General features: G+C 41.3%; 1 protein-coding gene and 1 pseudogene across 3 annotated transcripts in view; both read right to left on the bottom strand.

Moving 5' to 3' along the window:
- Positions 1-22,499, bottom strand: part of COL14A1 (collagen type XIV alpha 1 chain) — a 219,744-nt gene that overhangs the window by 128,531 nt on the left and 68,714 nt on the right. For 2 of the 3 annotated variants that reach the window (XM_066379414.1, XM_066379416.1), the window contains exons 14-19: positions 18,602-18,741; positions 11,730-11,856; positions 9,894-10,033; positions 8,589-8,721; positions 7,218-7,277; positions 5,250-5,401 (exon numbers count right to left, since the gene is read on the bottom strand). In XM_066379414.1, coding sequence (XP_066235511.1) covers positions 5,250-5,401; positions 7,218-7,277; positions 8,589-8,721; positions 9,894-10,033; positions 11,730-11,856; positions 18,602-18,741 — 752 coding nt within the window. The remainder of the gene's footprint in view (positions 1-5,249; positions 5,402-7,217; positions 7,278-8,588; positions 8,722-9,893; positions 10,034-11,729; positions 11,857-18,601; positions 18,742-22,499) is intronic. The other variant, XM_066379415.1, reaches the window with a different exon arrangement.
- LOC136398104 (small integral membrane protein 15-like) lies at positions 1,884-2,209 on the bottom strand (annotated as a pseudogene).

Below are 22,499 nucleotides of genomic sequence, written 5' to 3'. Positions count from 1 at the left end.
GGACAATTTCTGTGATTTAAAATTCATTACCAGAGATGAGGAACATGTTAATAAGCTATTAGATACCGACAGCAAGAAAAATTATTGGACCATGACTTTATAAAAACCATGTTTCATAGTAAAAAGTTCCAGTTATATTTAACTGAAGTTAATATCCTTTAGCTTTTTATTTCTAATTACAACACATACTCATTTTGACATAATTTATCTTTTTCACCCAATTATTATGCCAAACAAAATGTTAAGCTTTTCTTTACCACTTATAAAATATGACTTACTATTTAAGAGTTCTTTAAAAGAAATATGAAATTTTAATTTTCAACATGAGCTTGACCAAAAATTATAGGACATCACTGCCACATGAGTTAAAACAATGGAATATAAAGTAATAGTATCTATATAATCAGCAAATTATCAGATAAGATGTTTTAACTACTTTACTTCACACTTCTACTTAGCACAAGTAAGAATAAACTGGTTCCAAAAACTACATGGTTTGGCTTTTTTTTTTTTTTTTCAAAGACACAGAGAGAGAGTCAGAGAGAAGGACAGATAGAGACAGACAGACAGGAACGGAGAGATGAGAAGCATCAATCATTAGTTTTTCGTTGTGTGTTGTGACACCTTGGTTGTTCATTGATTGCTTTCTCATATGTGCCTTCAGCAGACTGAGTGACTCCTTGCTCGAGCCAGCGACCTTGGGCTCAAGCTGGTGAGCCTTGCTCAAACCAGATGAGCCCGCGCTTAAGCTGGCGACCTCGGGGTCTCGAACCTGGGTCCTTCTGCATCCCAGTCCAACGCTCTATCCACTGCCTCACCACCTGGTCAGGCTGGTTTGGCATTTTTACTGCAAGCTTTAAATCATAGCATTATGCTGTTCAAGAAGTCATCTTTAAGTAACTGGCAGTATTTGTAAGTACAAAAACTGTTCTATCCTGTAGGTGGTATTCTATATAGTCAAGACAATAAAACAATTTTTTTTTTTTTTGTATTTTTCCAAAGCTGGAAACAGGGAGAGACAGTCAGACTCCCGCATGCGCCCGACCGGGATCCACCCGGCACGCCCACCAGGGGGCGACGCTTAGCCCACCAGGGGGCGATGCTCTGCCCACTTGGGGGCGTCGCTCTGCCGCGACCAGAGCCACTCTAGCGCCTGGGGCAGAGGCCAAGGAGCCATCCCCAGCGCCCGGGCCATCTTTGCTCCAGTGGAGCCTTGGCTGTGGGAGGGGAAGAGAGAGACAGAGAGGAAGGAGAGGAGGAGGGGCGGAGAAGCAAATGGGTGCTTCTTCTGTGTGCCCTGGCCGGGAATCGAACCCGGGACCTCTGCACGCCAGGCCAACGCTCTACCACTGAGCCAACCGGCCAGGGCAATAAGACAATTTTTTATAAAATTAGATTTAAAAAGGCAGAATATCTAATAATTAATAGCATCTCAAAGGCAAAAATGAAGAAAATTGCAGAAAATTAAAGTACTCATTGATTAATAATACTTTGCTTTTGAGAAAGCCAGAAATGATTCTAAGAAATAAGCAATAATGATAAAAAGATGTAATGAATACACTGTATCTCTTTGAAGCCAAAGCACACTTTTGTCATAAGGACAATTCTCATTTTTAGTTTTCTTTGTCTAGAACAGGACCCCATTCTGAGCCAATATTTGAATAGAGTTCATAGTCTGAGGTCATTTTTTTCTCCACGGGATGTTAACATTTCAGGATATAAGCTGCAAAATGGCAAATGACTAAAGTCAGTTAGAAAGAATGTGTGGCATAATAAATGCCCATTTATAATAACTGTCAGCAGACTTCTATACTAAAGCCTAAAAGTTGCTACAGTAGAGGTCAGAACTAGCATGATTCTTCCATACGCTCAGACTTCGTTTACTAAATACTGTCATAAATCCAGAAAAGGAACCTCAGTGGGTCCTTCCAAAGCTGCATGATTTCCCAGATGAGCTTCCTCTGGTGCAGAGCCTCTTCAGTCCTCCAGTCCTTTTCCAGTCACTTAGCTTTTGCAATATTTTCTTGACGTTTTTGTTTTTTCTTTTGCTCCTTTGCCCTGGCCTCAATCATCTTGGCCGATTTCCAGGACAGGACAGCGCTTGCTAGAAACAATGGAGTAAGGGCCAAGATGACTGCGGTAAGGAAGCCGTATGGGTCTTTGCAGCCCATTCCACAACATATTCAGCCCAAGCTTTTAGATCAAACATCTTTATAGCAGTCATGGGAAAGGGGGGGGGGGCACCAGGCTGGAAGCAGGAAGGCAGAAATTAATCTTAATCTTTGAATTTACCTTGTGGGAGACGAGGTCACACGCAGAACCCTTGCTCCAGAACGTGTTTTTTTTTATATATAAGTTGCAATTCAGGTCACGGTTATAGATTTTGACATCTAGGTTCTAGAAAAGTCTAGAATCCTGATCAGCCTTTCACAAAGACAGAAGTGTGAGACCTCCCAACCCTGACAACAAAATTCAGGGCAATGTCATTGCCACTCCTCCGTAAGTCAGAGCTGAGTTGAAAGTCAATCCTTATAAAATATGTGACAGGTGCGTCTACTTCCTAAGAGTGTGAAAGCTTTTTATTGGCAATTATTTGGTAGATTTGATTATGCTTAGAAAATATATTAATATGCCCCCTCAACTGGAAAAGCAAGTTTCATTACCTTTGTCTTTATATATATATATTAAAGCTTGACTTTGGTTTACAATCTTATATACATACACTATTCTCCAACCTTAATACCGTATCTTGTCGTTTCCTGAAGTAAATTTAATAAGCTTTTATAGTTAGGGAAAACTTAGAAAGATGGCAAGAGGCATTTTGCATATCCAGACACATTTCCTTGATCACTTTTATAATATATTTTAACCATCTCTCTCTCCCTGCCACGTATCATTATTTTAAGATATTTCTTTGGTGTCTAGGAAGTCAAGGATTTTCATAGAGGTCTGCTACTGTCTGTCCTGCCTAGGTTTTATAATATAAATCTGAGGATGCACCCACTTTCTGTCTCCAATAACAATACGTTCCACATGTATAGCAGTAACACTTTATAAAACACAGAGATACGGATTCCCAATTTATTCTCAATTGAGTCCCTGAAGATATGCCTGCCCGTAAAGTAGGTGTGTACAAATCCAACTTAATTAAACTTCATTAACAGTGCTTGATAGTCAGAGACTTCTAGAGCACTTTCTTCTGCATAGTGAAAGCAGTTCTGTACAGTAAATAATCACTACCCAATTTATCAATATTTTTCATTCTCTTTATGGGTTTGTTTAACTGGGCACACGTGCTTTAAGACTTTTGATCTCTTTTTCCATCATTGAGGTTGTCCAAGTGTTTCGAAATAAACAGTGTGAAATGAAAAGCCACCAAAGGGAAATTATCTAGGGACAACCCAAAGAAAATATTATTATTATTTTACCTTGCCTAGTTTACAAGTGCATGCGTGAGATTAAATTGTTACTCTTTCCAAATTAGCAAGAATAATCAAACAAGAAGCTTAATGTGTCTCTTGGAAAGAGTAGAAACAAAACCCAAGAAACAAAACTCTCATTCTTGGAACTTTTTGGGGGTCTCGTTTTTAGGAACTAAATTAAAATATGAGGGCAATAACAGGAGAAAATAAAACACCCAAATGATATCTTTAGTTATCATTGCTAGGCACATTTTTAATTGTTTTGAAGTTTCCAACCCATGGATCATTTGAAATCTATGGCCTGAGTTAATTTATAATTTAACCTGCGTTGTTTAAGTGTTCATTAGCTTTCCAAAAGTACCCCCAGACCAATTTCACAGGCCCTGTGGCTACTGACAGGAGATGTGGCTATTCTAGGATTATCATTGTGTTCTGTAAGGATTCCTCTATCAGCCTGAAATAAAGCACTCTCCTGACAGGACTCTGAGCCCAAAGAAATGTTTAGATAAGAACATAAATAAAAGTAATTTTTCATCAAAGGCCCTATAAGTAGGGAAGAAAAAGGAAGGTTAGTGATATTATCCTTAAGCAATAATGAATTTAGAGACTTCTTTCCTAGAATGGCCAAACATGATGCATGGAAAGAAATGCAAGTATGAGCCCGGCCAGTTGGCTCAGTGATGGAGCATCGGCCCAGCATGTAGATGTCCTGGGTTTGATTCCCAGTCAGGGCACACAGGAGAAGCGCTTACCTGCTTCCCCACCCCTTCTCCTCTCGCTTCTCTCTCTCTCTCTCGCTCTCTCTCTCTCTTTTACCCTCCTGCAGCCATGGCTCAATTGGAGCAAGTTGGCCCTGGGTGCTAAGGATGGCTCCATGGTCTCCGCCTTAGGCGCTAAGAAAAGCTCAGTTGGAGCAATGTAGCAACACCCCCTAGTGGGCTTGCTGGGTGTATCCCAGTCCGGGCACATGCAGGAGTCTGTCTTACTGCCTCCCCTCCTCTCACTGAATTAAAAAAGAAAAGAAAAAAGAAAAGAAAAGAAAGTAATGAAGCTAAAGAAAGTATGTTCCATGATAAAAAGAAATTGAAGGGAAAAATATCTTTTGGATGCAAACTAGCTTTCAGCTCTGGATAAGAAGCATAGCTAGGAAACAATCTTCAGGTTCTAGACTAAAAGGAATGATGCAGTATAAATTAAGAAACAGGAAGCCATGATTAAGAAGTAGCCAGGTTTCCAACATTAAAAAACACACAAATATAGATGGTACAACTTTAAAAAACTCAACACACGAAAAACTAAATCCCGAGAGATGCTCATGATTAAGAATAAATTACAAATGACTATAAATCTGTTCAAAATGAGTTGATGTCAATGAAAAATATAACTATTTGTTAAGGGATGACATTTTATTAGGAATACTTCAACTACATAAAAAAGATTATTCTTGTATATGCTTTGCTTAAAAAGTTATCAGATTCCCAAGGTCAACAAAGTTTTACATATACATACACAGAGATCAGTGTCTAACGGCCTATTTATGACCCGACTTTGCTTTGGTGCTCTAAGATGTTGTCAAGGCAGCAGAAACAAGGTTCAGAGGCTTCATCAATTTGTAGCAGATTGTATGTGGAGCAAGTTATGGGGCTAGAAAGGTCATCAAGAGACTAGTGTTTAAGTTGGATTAAATGAAAGCATCAGTTTGGGGAGATGGTAGAAGTCACCAGGTAGCGGTAGAGAAAGCTTGCATCATCAGTCTCTGCAGACAGCCTTGTTAGCTTTGTTAGTCAAGCAGCCTCAGAGTTTCTAGCCAGCTGTACGCGCACAGACCGTTCCTACCACTTCTTCCGCAGGGTCCCCTTGAGCGGTCAGGTAGGTCACCCTGAACTGCTGCACACTGCTGTCCGAAATATCCCATTTTACCCGCAGGCTAGAAGTTGTTTCATCATCTACAACCAGGTTTCTGATTCCTGTCCGGAAAACTGGAATAAACACAACCAAGCATTAAAAGGAATTTTAACTCATCATTTTCCAAAATTAGCTACAGAGACCATTTGTAGACATGACAACAAGTATCATTTAATGTGTTTCTCTAACATAGACCCACATGAAGAAGAACAACTTAGTTTTAGTAGTTAATGGCGAGCCATGATTCCTACCGGTAGCAAATAAAAATAAATTTAAGAGATGCTGACAAGGTGAGACCATGGACACCTCAAAACTACCAGCTCTGGAGCCTGACCTGTGGTGGTGCAGTGGATAAAGCATCAACCTGGAAACGCTGAGGTTGCCGGTTCAAAACCCTGGGCTTGCCTGGTCAAGGCACATATGGGAGTTGATGCTTCCTGCTCCTCCCCCGCTCCCCTCTCTATAATGAATAAATAAAATCTTTTTAAAAAAAATAAAAATGCATGCTAAAAACAAACAAACAAACAAAAAAAACTACCAGTTCTGCATACACACTAGGAAAAGGAACCAGGAGGAGCCCTTGGACTAGAAAACCCAAAGGGGATCCCACTGTAGAGCATGCTCACGAGAACCTCACACCAGTGCTCTGTGGGAGAAACAGACCTGGTGGACCAGTTGTGGTCAGCCTCAGTGTGCGTGCGATCCAGCATCCAACACACCCCCATTCACCTGTTCCCCCATTTCGGCTTTCCACGTGTTTCTTAAGCACAAATATCTCACCATGGCTGCCTGTACCTATTCACCCCCAACATGTTGATTATCCTTTCTCTGATGTCTGTCCAAGCTCCTTCCCCCTGCATTCTCTGACGCATTCCTTATTCCTTCCCATCTTCCCAGGTGACTGCCTCCTCATTTGTCCCATTTTTCTATCTCCCTTCTGTGCTGACTTCTTTTTGTTCTGTCCATTTCTGCTAACTTTCTTTTCTTCGTTCATTTATTCAGTCAGCGTTCACTGAGCTTCTCCTGTGTGTCAGACTCCTTTAGGCCTTTGGGGTAGGTACACTGTGATTAAAACTTGATAAAAACAGTGAAAGTGTCACAGAGGAGCCAGGAAAGTGACATAGGGTACCAGGCAGTAGGAACAGGAGGCAACAAGATCTTACCTTCAGGATCAGGAGTGCTGGATGGCAGAGGGAAATGGAGAAAGCATGAAAAATATGGTTGGAGACCAGGAAGAGAAGCAGGACCCAATCAGAATCTTGAGTGTTATGATAAAGAGGTTTAGGGTAACAAAGAAAGATCAATAAAAATTAACTGAAGAAAAAAATGCATCAGTGAATGAATGAATGAATAACAGAAAACCCCAGACATTAGGTAGAGGAATAAATACCATCAAACTTGTATTTTACCTAGTTGACTGTGACAGTTAGTTGGGAGGTATATTATAATGGAGAGAGAAGGTAAGCTGAGAGAGAGAGAGAAAACAACTGATATAGAAAGACCAAGAGACCAGCCAGGTCACAGAGACCCACAAATATGCAAGGAAACCATGATATGAATAATTGTCAACAGAGGGCAACAGAAGAAGTTATTGAGATTTCGAGGAGGACAGAGACTCTAGGGCTGGCTAGGCTAACCTCCTCTGAAAGATTAAATGGGAACCCAAAACAAAGATGGAAGAGACAGAGAGATGGAACAGTGAGGTGAGTAGACTAGAGGACCTGTTAGTATTTAGGGGTAAGAAGAGGTTGAGATGTCCTGAGAGGCATGAGATTTGAACTGGCATGCCCTCTTCCTAATTAACGACATTAAATAAATAAACTGGGATAACATACCTTCAGTTTATATCAAACTTTTCTTATAGGTAAACAGGCTTTTAGCTGTCCTTACCTGACGTCACAGGTCTTGTAGGTACTATGGTTGTAGCTGGTTCCGTCCAAACGCTGTCAACTAAAAAAGTACGTATTGTTTTAAAGTTCTGTAATAATGATAACTATATATTTGTGTATAGTATTTTATAGTTTCCAAAGAAAATTTCACCTCTATTATCTCACTCGCTTCTCACAACAATCCTGGCTATGGTTGCAAGAGTAAAGAAGTGAGCTGCAAATAGGGCAGACATGGGGTCTATTCTACAGACAAGGAAACTAACACCCAAAGAAGCTAGCATTCCTTATCACAGATACCGGCCTTCATATAAACATGTGAATTGCACCTGTAAAACTGTGAGCCCTCCCAGTTGCCGTGAATGAGGCAAAGCCATGGTATTTCAAAGAAATGACACGGAACTGTAGATCCAGTTGTGAAAGCTCTGCCCAAAAGGCCACCCAGGAGGACAACAGAAGTGCACCTCTATTTCTTGTACCCACCCTGGGCAACCAGTGGATGGAGCACCTGTGTGGCGTTCCACCAACATCCCCTTTCCAGGGTCAACGTACTCCTCCACCAACTCTGGAATACCGAATCGCTCCGAGCTCTGGGATCTGTCGTGCCTGAGGTCAGAGACTCTGTCAGGGGATGGCCTACTTCCAGTGATGGGCGGGGTGGGGATACACAGGCCCAGCATCTTTGATTCAGTTTGGGACAACTCAGAAGGGTCATCCCAGGTCTAGAACTCCTAAGAGCATTAGCTGAGGTCTCATTTTCACCTTCTGTCTGCGCCCCATCCGGCCAGCCTTACTTCCTTACAGATGTATCTCCCAACAACACTCTTGAATAAACCTTCTGGATGCAATTTTCTGCTTCAGACTCTGATTCCAGGGAACCCAATCAAAGAAAACTTAATATGCATTTAATACCTCATACTTAAAAAATGAAGGGATGAATGAATCAGCAAGTGAATTTTGTACATAATTCTTGGAACCAAGATCAACTTGGGAGAGTCCATAAATTTCTTTGTGGACATGTTTCCCCTGGTTTATTTGTCTGTTCATTTATTCATTCATTTATGAATTATTTCATCCATGCATGCATGCAGCATTAATTGCACAGTTAAAATGTGCCAAGTGCTGTGCTAAGCACGGGAGATATAATGGTGAACAAATAGATGTGGTCCCAGCCTTTGCAGTGATAACAGCTTAAGATACAAAGATGCTTCACATATTGGTTTCATTAAAGGTAAAGATACATGAAGAATATGGAGGGACAGAGATCTCAAAGCCTCTGTAGCCCAGGAGAAGGCTGATGGGCAGGAACCTGTTGGGGTGAAGAGGGTGTGGGATGGTGGGAGCTGATGTCCACCTCGGCCAGAGCAAGACTTACGCGTGGTCCCGACAGCGGTCACCACCTCACTTTCGCTTCCGTCATCCAGGACAGCCAACAGCGAGACCTCATATTCAGTGCCGGGCTCCAGGCCTTTGATAACATGGGAGTCTTGATCTTCTTTTAGGACAACCTGAAAAGCATGTAGTGTTTAGTAGCTGGGCTTACTTGAATAACAGAGGAGAGAGTTAAGGAAAAAAAAAGAAAGAAAAAATGTTGCCCTAAGTATAAGCAAGAAACAACTAAGCAGAGCCTGACAGGCGGTTGCTCAGTGGATAGAGCATTGACCTGGGACACTGAGGACCCAGGTTCTAAACCCCAAGGTCGCCAGCTTGAGTGCAGGCTCATCTGCCTTGAGTGTGGGATCATAGACATGACCCCATGGTTGCTGGCTTGAGCCAAGGTCATTCCTCTAGTTAAGGCACGTGTGAGAAAGCAATCAATGAACAACTAAGGTGTTGCAACTATGAGTTGATGCTTCTCATCTTTCTCCCTTCCTGTCTGTCCCTATCTCTCTCTCACTTAAAAAGAAAACAAAACAACAACAAAAAACCTAAGCATAAAGAACTCTAGGGTCATTGATTCAATTTTAAAGTCAAACCAAAGAACTGCCCTTTCTGGTTGGCTCAGTGGTAGAGTGTCGACCTAGCATGTGGAAGTCCTGGGTTCGATTCCCGGCCAGGGCACACAGGAAAAGCACCCATCTGCTTCTCCACTCATCTCACTCTCCTTTATCTCTCTCTTCCCCTCCTGCAGCCAAGGCTCCATTGGAGCAAAGTTGGCCCAGGCGTTGAGGATGGCTCCATGACCTCTGCCTCAGGCACTAGAATGGCTCCAGTTGCAATGGAGCAACAGCCCAGATGGGCAGAGTATTGCCCCCTGGTGGGAATTCTGAGTGGATGCCGGTCAGACACATGTGGGAGTCTGTCTCTCTGCCTCCCTGCTTCTGACTTCAGAAAAGTATAAAAAAAACCCAGTAACAACAAAACCCAGAGACTTTATTCCTTTCAATTCCCTCTGCAATTGAGTAATATAAACATCGTAAAAAGCAGCATTTAGAAGTTCTATTAAATGTCACTGAGGAAAGTCAACAAATCTGAAAAGATATAAAATACATTACTAAAGCACTAGCAACAGTGCCTTTCAGATCATATGATTTGACATTCGTAAAACTCCACGCTGTGCAAAATACTACTGGGATTCTCCTTTGGTTTTAAAGGGAAGACCAACTCAAATGCCGCAGTGGGTATTCGCTTCCAGACAAAATGCTCCAGGTTAATTTCCAGTCTATTTCTCTCAACTCACTTCTTCAGTCTTCCCACCATAGACTGGAATCCACATGAGCTTGTGCTGCCCTTCGTCCGCCGAGAGGGGATGCCAGGTCACTCTGAAACTGTCTGCCGTCACCTCATCGATTTCCAGGTATTGCTGGGCTGGAACTTCCTCTGTGAGCCAAGGAAGGAGATTTTGTGAGGAAATTGAGAAGGCCAGGAAGCCAGCACCCCTGGGGGCCAGGGGAGGAGAAGGACCCCTCTGAGGAATCGCTTGCTTTGGGAATGGAAGCCCAGGGGGCGCACCCATCAGTCCATGTGTCTTCCTGACATTTCTGTTTCCCACAGTATAAAACAGGAAGACTTGGACACAGCAGGTTTTACCAGTTTGTCAGTAATTTCCAGGACACCTAGGTTCTCTATTTGGCTCTTTTCATTAACCATAAAAAAATATAAGCGTGCCATACTCATTATTTTACAAAGATAATATTTTCCCAGTACTTTGAGGACATGAACAAAATGGTTGCCTAGAAACCTGAGAAATGTCCTTTTTAGCTTTCTGCACTTGATTTAAAATTTTTTTTTCTATTACAGTCTACCTTCAACATTATTTTGTATTGGCTTCAGGTGTACAGCACAGTGGTTAGACAGTTATATACTTTATTGCGTTCCCCAACACCTCCAGCATCCGCCGGACACCACACACAGTCACTGCAACATCACTGACTGCATTCCCCATGGTTTTGTTCACTTGCATGCCCAGAGCACTCTCTAGGAATAGGCTGAGCCTCAGGGAAGGACTTCATTCTTTTCATCTTGTACGTCGGGCGCCCATCAGAGGTGAAACATACCAGACCTTCCATTATTTCACTGTTTATGTACATCTGGGATGAACAACAGAGGGAATAACATCCAACTACACCTCAAAGAGCTTGTCAATGAAATACTTTTCTTATCTGGAATCAGAGATTCTGAAAACTCTCTTTTAAATAGAATTTATTGGACTGACACTGGTTAACAAAATTATACAGGTTTCAGGTGCACAATTCCACAACACACTTTCTGTACACTGTATTGTGGGTTCATCCCATGTCAAGACAGGACACTGGGAGGATTTCAGCCGGAGTTAGCTCTCAGGAGGTTTTGTGAAACAACTCAGGTTTTCCTGGTGGACGTTATGTCTCAGTCTGGCTTAATTCTCATCTGTCTCTGAGTTACCTTTTTACTTTGTTAAATTTGTTTCCATGTGTAACCTGATTAGGTTCAGAAAGAAAACAATAGAATTGCAGCCACCAGGAGGCAAAAAGGCTTTACATTTATCAGGTGACTACAGAGTTCTTGTAGAAAAGAAAAATAATGCATTCACGCCTCATTTTTTATTTTAGCACATAAGATATCCCATATTGTTGTATTACTTTTTAGGCTGCATGAAAATACATTATTAGCTATAAACTGATATATTAGGTTAAATAGTATAAAACTCATTTTGTAGGTCAAAAACTTTTGGACATCAGCAATTTTAGAAGTTGAATGTAATAGCCACACAGAGGAATGCAAGAAAATTGTGAAAATTTTACACAGATAGAACAAAAGAAACAATGTGAGGTAGGGAAGAGAACAATGTACACTTTCATTTAACTGAGACCTTTTGAATTTCAATGATCTTTTTCTCTCTTTCCCTTGCTTGGATAGACAATAATTAGCTAGTAGGCATTCCAACCACCTAATGGTTGGTTTGTCAATAATAATATAAAATGAACAAAAATTCAAATGCAATCTCTTTAAAATCACAATTGAAGAAGCTACTCCATTCTGTGGCTTCTACAGTATTGCTTTCAGAAATTTTCAAACCATAACAAGGCTTGCCTACCTGTAGTAAAAACTCCAGTCAGGGGCTCTGACTGCCCTTCGTCATAGATGGAGAAGATGGCAATAGTGTACTCCGTGAGCGGTGTCAAGCCCTTCAGAGGGAAGGTAGTAATAGGATCCACTTCAACCTGCAGAGGGGAGAAGGCATAATAGCTATATCAGATACTCTCAAATGCTGGAAACAGAAATCATTTTATTATTTCACTTGGAGTTCACTTGGCTGGCAGCAGAGCTATAAGCACTGCAAAAATAATTACTGAATTATAAAAACAGTCAGTTTATAGATACACATTTCTAATCTTATACTGTTAAATAAATTACTTATCTGTTAATTCTCAGGGCTTCAATATTATTTACATTTATTAATGATATGGAAAATAAAATGCACACAATTTACAATGTTAATATAAATACAATGTTTCCAGACTGGTCTGCTAGGAGCAACTGGATTTTGGCTTCATTGGCTGGGCTCTGCTGACTCCGTGTCTAAGGAATACACAGTAACTCCTAGAAGAGATGCTTACATAAGTAAAGATGCAGGAGCAGAATCAGGGAATGGTCACATTCAGGGTAAGAGTAAATATTTGAAATTCTCCTTTATCTTTCACAGGAAGACATATTTAGGAAACATAGGTATCATTATCATTAGAGCACATAAGGCAGGATGAAGACAGAGCCCTGAGATAAGTCATCTTCAGACTCAGACAAAGACTAGACACAGCTTTACCTTTGAGAGACCGGGTCTTGGGCTGCTGAGTTATATACAGGGGACATAGAGTAGACCAAGTAAAGGAACCTCCCACCTAAGTGCTTTATATACATTGTCTCAACTAATACTCACAAAACCCCTATAAGGTAGGTACTTATGGTAAGGCACTCTTGCTCTAGTGATACTCTTTGGAACTTAAGAAATGAACCTTTTTACCTCTGCCAAAAAATATCTGACTTAGAATGTTCTCAAGAGGCCCTGCTGGTTGCTCAGTGGTAGAGCATTGGACCAGTGTGTGGATGTTCCAGGTTCGATGCCTGGTCAGGGAAGAGAGAAGTGACTATCTGCCTCTCTACCCCTCCCCCTTCTCTCTCTCTCTCTCCCCCTGCACCCCCCCCCCCAACAGCCATGGCTTGATTGGTTCAAGTGAGTTGGCCTCAGGAGCTGAGGATGGCTTTGTGGCCTCTGCCTCAGGCACTAAAAATGGCTTCATTGCCAAGCAATGAACTAATGGCCCCAGATGGGCAGAGCATCGCCCCCTATTGGGCTTGCCAGGTGAATCCTCCCCTCCTTTCACTAAAAAAAAAAAAAAAAATGTTTTCAAGAGACATTTGGAGCAATATCACTAAGATATCTGTTGCTTTTAATACTATCAATCACTGATCTTGATGCCATCTGAGGCTAAGGGAAAGGTGACTAAACTCACTGTATTTGCTCATGGCAGTCAAAGTGACCTTGACTAAAATATAAAATGTGTCACATTCCTACTTTAAATGTCCACCAGCTAGCTATTGCCTTCCAAATCAAAACCAGGCCCCTTGCTGTTACTTTTTGGCCTTGCATAATCTGGAGCACCTCTCCTTTTTTCTACCATACCCTGAACTGCCCTCTGGGCTCCAGCCACACTGACCTTCCATCAGGTCCAAGTCTTTATGACCTCAGGGCCTTTGCACATGTAATTCATTTATTCTGGGCCCTATTTCCATAGGTCTTTCAAAATTAGGTCTTCTTTACCTATCAGTACTGAGCTCAAATTTCACCTCCTCAGAGGGGGGTTTCTCTTTTCACTCATCTCAGCACTCTTACTCTCTAACAATGTCCTTGTTTGTTCCCTCCCTAGGAGCAATTGCAGCTTGAAATTACTTCATTTCCTTACGTACTTGTTATTTACCTCCTGCATAGAGCGTAAGCCCTTGAGGGCAAAATGTTGTTTAGCTTTTTCGCCACTCTATGTCCGATTGTATTTTTTTGAATGAATAGAGTAAGTGAATATTAAAGTGGAGGCAATAAAGAGCCTTTTAAAAAGAGATAATAAAGGGCTCATCGAACCTGAGAGCCAATCCAGAAACCATACACATATCTAAAAAAAAAATCAACCATTGTCCAAAAACAGAGCGACAGCCTTGCAGAGAAGTTTCCATTTTTATCCTTTTGAGACCGTGACCAGTCTCGTTGGACAGGGAGGCCAACCCCTAGCCTTTTTAGCCACCTCAGCTGAAGTGCCAGACATGGACATGAAGTCATCTGGGAAGTTCTGGCCCAGTCACGGTCCCACATGAGTATAGGAGTCACCCCAGCTGACACCACATGGAGCAGAGACGAGCTGTCCCTTCTGGACCCTAGCCAGGCTGTATAATCATCGGCTTTTATTTAAGCCGGAGTATTAGTTAAATAGCAATAGTTGATTAAAAAAAAAATGTAGCATCTTCTTCTGAATCTGGACCTGATATTATAAGTCTTTCTTAGCATTTAGTATTTTCTCTGGTTCTGCGTACTGTGTGCAAGCTTTACATTTATTAGTTCACTTCATCTTTATGCAACCTTGTTGGGTGGCTAATTATTACCCCTCATTTCAAGATGGGGAAAATGGGACTCCAGAAAGTTAAGGAATTTGCCCAAGGTAAACTCAGCTAGTACACAGGACTTCAATTCAAGTGTTTTAGACTCTAATCCTATGCTCAGAAACACTATTAACAATCTGGCTTCATTATTTGAACTCATAGGAAAAACAAATCCATATTTAAAACATCAGTTTAAGCCCAGGCTGGGTAGGTCCATTGGTTAGAACGTCATTCTGATAAGCCAAGGTTGTGGGTTCAATCCCCGGCCAGGGCACACACAATACTCAACCAATGAATGCATAACTAAGAGGAACAATAAATTGATGTTTCTCTCTCCCTACCTCCTTCTCTCTCTAAAATCAAAAAATAAAAAAGGTTATATAAAAAAACATGACTTCAAGATGTGTTTTTCTAAACTATGTTTACATATTGCTTTCTGTTAGTTTAAGATATACTGATCACTTATATACTAAGTTCTGAATCTGGTATTGTTGGTAATACTTTTAAGATGTAGGAGAATTTGAGAAAATGATAACAAATGGCCATGATCTCATTGTTATGCAAGTGTCTTTGAGAATAACTTTTCAAACAAACTGGCTAAAAGCTTAACTTCAGCCTAATTCTGGGCAGGATAAAGACACACTCCTTGAGGAACATGGGACTTGAGCTCCGCTCTGGGCTCTACTGTTGAGTCGCTGCTGTCAGGCACTGGGCTTGCTTCTCAGCGTCTACAAAGTATGGCCTTTCATTTATAAAACTCAACTAGCAGCACGTTAGGTCTCAGTCATGTCTGCCCGTTCCCCGGAGTCCCTTCACAGCACAAGCTCTCCGAGATGGCTTCTGTCCTTGGTTCAACAGGTCATGCGCTGGCAGCATTTTTCTGTGAGGACTGCCCTAAGAGCTGGCTGTAAAGCTCAGATCTGGGACTGGCTCAGGGTGAGCCCTCAACATGTGTTAGCAGCCATCATCATCATCATCATCATCATCATCATCATCATCATCATCACTGACATTTAAGTGCTCTGTTTTATTTTCTTCTTTAGTCTCCAAAAAGTTGGGGAGAAGGCTAATGCAGAAAAGGCACAGAGGGCGGAAGAAGAAGAAAAGGAGGAAAACAGAAATCAAGTCAAAAGCAGAGCTTCCCCAATCAGTTGCACTAAGTGGATTTTACTTGGGGCATTTTAAAGTTCATTCCAGAATGTTTTGGAAACTTCCTAAAAACCTAATTGTAAAATTGTCTATAAATATAAGCTCAAATTAATTGAAGTTAAAGCAAAATATGAGAGAGTTAAATCATATCTTCCAAAATTAGGCAAAAAAATATTTCACTTAAATGAGAGACACTTGTTGAACAAACCCTAGTCTCAATTGCATGGCCAGAAGTTAAGAAATGAGAACACACACACGCACGCACACACCAGTCAAAATGAAAATGTTACAAAATCTACACATTATTTACGTATTTTACTCAAATGAAATTGTCTCAAGTTTTCACTCAACGTCTATTTACTTATATTCTAAATTCAGATTTACTAAACATATTTTTCTAATTTCCCAGCACAATAAAAATTAGAAATAGCAAGTCCCAAAGGCATCCTCAAGACTGAAAAACACAACAAAAAAAGACATGTATTTCTCAACAAATGTAGTAGTCTGGGGGGGTCTTTTCTTCATAAAGGCAAATAATGTAAAATACTTTAAGAGGCCACAACTGTAGTTTTTTAAAATGAATGTTAACTGGACCAATTGTGGTGATCATTTTACAGTTCTACAAATATCAAATCATGATAATGCATACCTAAAACTAAAAAATGTATGTCAAATATACCTCAATAAAAACAATTTTATGATGCAGTTATATGTATAACTCACAAATATACACATGACATTATTACCAGAGACAGATGCTCTGCAGTGAACAAGCATTTATTGGTGAGTATGGCTTGTTGTGTTATTTTGGCTGTTCAATGAGTCAATGTTTTTAAGTTGGTAAGCTTCACACAAAAATAGAAATCCCTGGTCACAAGGTCAAGGGTCGCGAGCTCGGGCAGCCCCTGCCTGGCTTCCTATGCAGAAGCAGCCAGCAGGAGCCGGCACTGGTTGAGTCCTGGATGGACACATAGGCATTCCCCCGCACGTCTGTCCCCACCACAACCTAGCATCCCTGTCACTGTACCCACTGTCCATGTTCATCTACCATCAATCTTGAATCCCTGTCTTTCTTTCAGTGGCAAATTTCTTCTACCTCTGTATCCCCCCAAAATAGGGATACAAAATATATGAAATATAATCCAGGTTAGCCTCGTGTTTCAAGAAGAAGAGATGAAAGCATAATTCTTCGCAGATGTGACTATTTGTACACTTTTTTTTTTTTTTTGTATTTTTCTGAAGCTGGAAACGGGGAGAGACAGTCAGACAGACTCCCGCATGTGCCCGACCGGGATCCACCCGGCACGCCCACCAGGGCGACGCTCTGCCCACCAGGGGGCGATGCTCTGCCCCTCCGGGGTGTCGCTCTGCCGCGACCAGAGCCACTCTAGCGCCTGGGGCAGAGGCCAAGGAGCCATCCCCAGCGCCTGGGCCATCTTTGCTCCAATGGAGCCTTGGCTGCGGGAGGGGAAGAGAGAGACAGAGAGGAAGGGGGGGGGGTGGAGAAGCAAATGGGCGCTTCTCCTATGTGCCCTGGCCGGGAATTGAACCCAGGTCCCCTGCATGCCAGGCCGACGCTCTACCGCTGAGCCAACCGGCAGGGCCTATTTGTACACGTTTAATGGCATGCTTCACTCATTGCTGTTATCTGCCTGATCTTCCGACACAGCTGAATTTGCAAACCGTTAGTTTGTAATTTATCACAGATAACAAAGAGACACTGATAGCTCAGTGGTTTTTATTTCAGTCCTTTTACTATTTCAGACTAATGTTTTCAAAAGCAAAGCAACTAGTCCACGTGGTCCCAACTTTGTCAGAATTATTTGGCCTTAGGATTTATAAAGAGTTAATGAAAGCTATTGAGCTGTATTTCTGTATCTTTAGCAAATGTGTAATTATTGCCCATTCATTACCCAATGTCCTGTATGATAGTGCATTCTGAAAAATAATAATTGGATTTAATTACGGGCAAAAGTTTGTCTCTCCATATGAAATTACTTGCTTTATTTGGTCAGAAAACAGAAATGAGGTAATCCAACAGATTTCCTTCTTTGTCTTAGTTTCTTGGACTAAGATAAGGAAAAATAATAAAAATAACTTTGCTAACTATTCTGCTAAAACATATTGCCAGGAAAAGAATTTCTGAAGTATTAATCACTGAGTATGGGTTACTATATCTCCCTGGGTTTTAGTTAAGTTCTAGTAGATGAAAGGATCTACCTATACCAAATTGGAAGCTTTCAGTTTTCAATTTAAGTGCATCTAACTAGGATCTTTCAGATGCTAGTTTACTCAAAAGCAGAGGGAAAAACTAGGTAACACACATTATTTCTATGAAGATACACACTTCCCTACCCCAGTCCAATGGGGAGACAGTGTTTTCCAAAGCTGGCCACATCGACATACATCCCCATCCCACATGCCTCCCACTGGAGGTGGGGACCTGTGTTTCACCCTGTCTTGAATCCATCAGGGACTAGTTCTGTCTCCTACCACTGGAGTGTGATGGAGGTAACAGTCTGTAACTTCTGAGTTCTGATGTTAGGTAACTCTAAGTGACATAGCTTCCAAGTAGCTGTTTTTCTGCTCCTGTCTCTTTGAACACATGTTTGGGACTCCTGAGCCAACCGAAAACGTCCAGGTCCCCAACAGCCACCATGCTAGAGGAATCATGTGAAGGGTCTATTTAGACACACAGAGAGCCACCCCCGTCCCCAGCTGACCCATGCTTCCCAGACCAGGCACCAGACACGCGAAAGAAGAGGGAGCCATATTGAGTTCACCAGATTCAGTGCTGACTGGCTTCAATCTCCTGAGTGACCCTAAGCCAGAACGGCATACTAAGTCTCAATTCTTGACCTAGAAACTGTGAAAGAAAATAATTAGGATCGTTTTAAGCTACTATGTTTTAGGATGGTGGATTCTGCAGCCATAAAAAAGTAATCACAACCAGTGGAGCCCTGGATAGCTCAGCTGGTAAGAACATTGCCCCAAAGTGCAGAGGCTGTGGGTTCTATCCCCGGTCAGGGCACCTACAGGAATAGATGTTCCTGTGTCTCCTTTCCACTCCATAAATTCAATAAAGTACACATTAAAATAATAAAATAAAATAATTATTAAGAAAAAACTAATACACAACTAGGGGAAAAACAGACACTGTGTTTCACAGCTTACCTCGTTGATTTCAGTCCCATCTGCGTTGTTATATACAATTCGATAACCAGTGACCTTTCTGGAAGTCGGGTCCCAGGCTAACCGAGCACTGTTAGAACCAACATTGGAGATTCTCAGGTTTCTTGGCGGACTTAAGGGTACTTTGCAGTAAATGGAATAGAAAATAATTAAAATTTAAATAATATTCATGTAAAAAAAAATACAAAACAGCATCTTTGACTTCCGAGCTACTTACAAATGAAACATCTCATCCAGATAATGTATAAGAGAAAAACTAACAAATAAAAAAGTATTCCTTGTAAGGAATGAATAGTAGTACTAAATTTCACGTGCTTAGAAATTAATATAATTTAGGTAAGTTTTCTGTGCCTTTCTCCTCTAATCATTGCTGGTAGAGGCTGGAGTAAATAAGCGACCTAATAGGTCAACCAGGACCCCTGACATTAAACCTTTAGCTATTCCACTCACTTATCCTGTGATTCTGGCAAAACCACTCTACTTGCCCACTCCACAATCTCCCATGGGCAAAGTGAGGGCGATGCTGACCTGCCAGCTCTACTTGGGTCTAGTAGGCATTTCAAAACATGTCCAAAACTGAGCCACTGACTCCTGCAGCCTCTCCCAATTTTCTCCCTCTGAGCAAATGGAAACTCCACTCTTACCATTATTCAGGCCAAAAACCTTGGAGTCAGCCAAGATTGAGGGTTTGGGTTTTTTTTTTAAGACTTTATTCATTTTAAGAGAGAAAGAGAGATTGAAGGAGGAGCAGGAAGCATCAACTCCCATATGTGCCTTGACCTGGCAAGCCCAGGGTTTCAATCCGGTGACCTCAGCATTTCAGGTTGACACTTTATCCACGGTGCCACCACAGGTCAGGCTGAGATTCGGGTTTCTGAACATATGTCACCTCTCAGCGAGGTTTCTCCTGATCACCCATGCTACCTATCCCACTGCCCTGACTTCTTTTCTTATTGCACCTTGATTGGTCTACTGTATCTCTTCCCCACTGAATTATAATCTCAGAGGGTTAGGAAATTTGGCTTACTTTTGTTCTGCGCTTTATCCCTAACATAGCAAGTACTCAATAAGTATTTTTTTGCCTGACCAGGTGTGGTGCAGTGGATAGAGTGTTGGACTGGGGCACAGAAGCCCCAGATTCAAAACCCCAAGATTGCTGGCATGAGCACGGGCTCACCAGCTTGAGTGCAGGGTCTCTGGCTCGAGTGTAGGATCATAGACCCCATGGTCACTGGCTTGAGCCCAAGGTCACTGGCTTGAACAAGGGGTCACTCACTGCTGTAGCCCCCCAGTCAAGGCACATATGAGAAAGCAATCAATGAACAACTAAGGAGCCTCAATGAAAAATTGATGCTTCTCATCTCCCTTCATGTCTATCTGTCCCTATCTAACTCTCTCTGTCTCTGTCACACACAAAAAAATTAATCAATGGGTAGAATTCTTGATTGAGTAAATCTCCGTGACTTTCTGAGACTAGATAAACATAAACATTTTGCTATTGTTTTAAAAATACTTAGAGAGGATTAGGTATTTCTGCAGATTCCTATTGATCCCATGTTCTGCATTTCTTCAAGGTCCTCCTTCTGATTCAACAGATCAAAACTCGCCAATAAGCTTTAAGAGGTCTGTGAACTTTTACAGGTTTATAGTAAAAACAACACTTAAAATTTATTGCATGCTTTTGATGAGTTGGCAACCTAACATGTTAACTCATTAAATCCTTACATTAGACTGCAAGGACAGAGTTACAATTATTCCTACTATATAGATCATGAAACTGAGATAGCTTGGCCAAGGTCATGGTTAGCAGGAGGAGAAGAGCAGTCAGGGTTTAACCCAGGCAACTGATCAACCGCTTTAAAAACTTGTGATAGAGCCAACAGAGCAAAAGCCTAGAAGATAAATAATGACGATTGTCAGCAATAGTACAAAGCATGTTTCCTCTTCCCTAAGGACAGTTCTTTCATTGAGTGTGTGTGTGTGTGTGTGTGTGTGTGTGTGTGTGTATGCAATAAAGAGCCTATAAGACTTAGTTCTCAGATTTACCCTTAAGTATTGAGGAGAAACTACAGAAGAGAGAATAGCCATAAAATAATTTTAAGGGTTGTACACATTTTACTCTATATTTTTGTGGAGTTCAGTTAAATTTGGCAGTATGATGAAACAATGTATCATTTCCTTTGTTCATAAAAATGCCAGTCTAAACGGTGATGGAAGGTGACTTGACTTTGGGTGGTGAATACACAATATAATATACAGATGATTAATTATAGAATTATATACTTGAAACCTATTTACTTTTATTAACCAATGTAACCACAATAAATTCAATAAAAAGACAAAAAATAAAAATAAAAAGCCAACTAATAAAAAGAACATCAGTCTCTGGAACAGGTACCCAGAATGTCAGTTTTTAGGACTTAAAAAAAAATCAATTACTGCCTGACCAGGTGGTGGTACAGTGGATAGAGTGTTGGACTGGGATGCGGAGGACCCAGGTTTGAGACCCCAAGGTCGCTAGCTTGAGCGTGGGCTCATCTGGCTTGAGCAAAAAAGCTCACCAGCTTGGACCCAAGGTCGCTGGCTCGAGCAAGGGGTTACTTGGTCTGCTGTAGCCCCACGGTCCATCAAGGCACATATGAGAAAGCAATCAATGAACAACTAAGGTGTTGCAATGAAAAACTGATGATTGATGCTTCTCATCTCTCTTCGTTCCTGTCTGTCTGTCCCTATCTATCCCTCTCTCTGACTCTCTCTTTGTCCCTGTAAAACAAAAAAAAATCAATTACTAATGGTGGAAAAGAGTGATGCAATTTTATTAATTAATTAAATTCAGTGAGAGTAGGGGAGGCAGAGAAACAGACTCCTGCATGCCCCGCAAACCAGGATTCAAACAGCAAGCCCCGTAGGGGGTGATGCTCTGCTCATCTGGGGCATTGGTCTGTTGCTCAGCAACTGAGCTCTTTTTAATGCCTGAGGCTGAGGCTATGGAGCCATCCTCAGTGTCAGGGGCCAACTTGCTCCAATTGAGCAATGAATGGCTGCACGAGGGAGGGAGGAAGAGAGAGAAGCAAGAGGGGGAGGAGTGGAGAAGCAGATGGGTACTTCTCCTGTGTGCGCTGACCAGGAATTGAACATGGGACATCCACACATTGGGCCGACTATCACTAAGCCAACTGGTCAAGGCCAATTTGTTGGGATTTTTTTTTAACATAAAGAAATGAGTATGCTAAGTAAAGAATAGATAGGCCGTTAGAAAAAGTTCACTTAAGTCAATTGACATATCAGATGCTGTCTGGCATGACTCATTTCTTTTCTTCCGTTTTGGGCTCTCCCAGGGGGAGCTTGTTTATTTGCTGTTTTAACTACATTTGTCTTCCCTCAAAGAGCAAGAACAACACAGCCTAATTAACAAAGAATGAATGTAGAATAAAACTTTTTTATCATTAAATGTTTCCATACATTTCAAATGGAATCTTAACAATAAAAATGCTATAGAAATCATGCTTTTCACCTGTTCCCAAGGCTCAAAGGGCTGAGCAAGACCCTGAGTGTCCCTACATGTTCCTATATTTACATTTTCTAAAAATATTATGAACTCCCTACGTTAAGATATAATTAGACTTGCTAATTAAATTATTTCTCTATAAAAAAAGCTAATTATAAATATAATAATAGTCTGAAATAAAAAGAATTGCAAAGAAGTTTTTTGAAAAAAAGGTAATTTTGATAAGAGTCGGGAAAAAGACCCAGTACAGGTGTGTTAAGTGCTTTCACCTGTCCGCCTGCATTTCGCCTGTAATTATTATTCCTCCTCTCACAGACTTGCCCATTGTCACCCACTTAAAATATGACTTGAGCCGGATTCCTGTCTCAGCTG

Source organism: Saccopteryx leptura, chromosome 3 (genome assembly GCF_036850995.1).
Source record: "Saccopteryx leptura isolate mSacLep1 chromosome 3, mSacLep1_pri_phased_curated, whole genome shotgun sequence".
Lineage (NCBI taxonomy): Eukaryota > Metazoa > Chordata > Mammalia > Chiroptera > Emballonuridae > Saccopteryx > Saccopteryx leptura.
The sequence above is the reverse complement of the archived record's forward strand: the minus strand, read 5'-3'. Positions and strand labels throughout refer to the sequence as shown.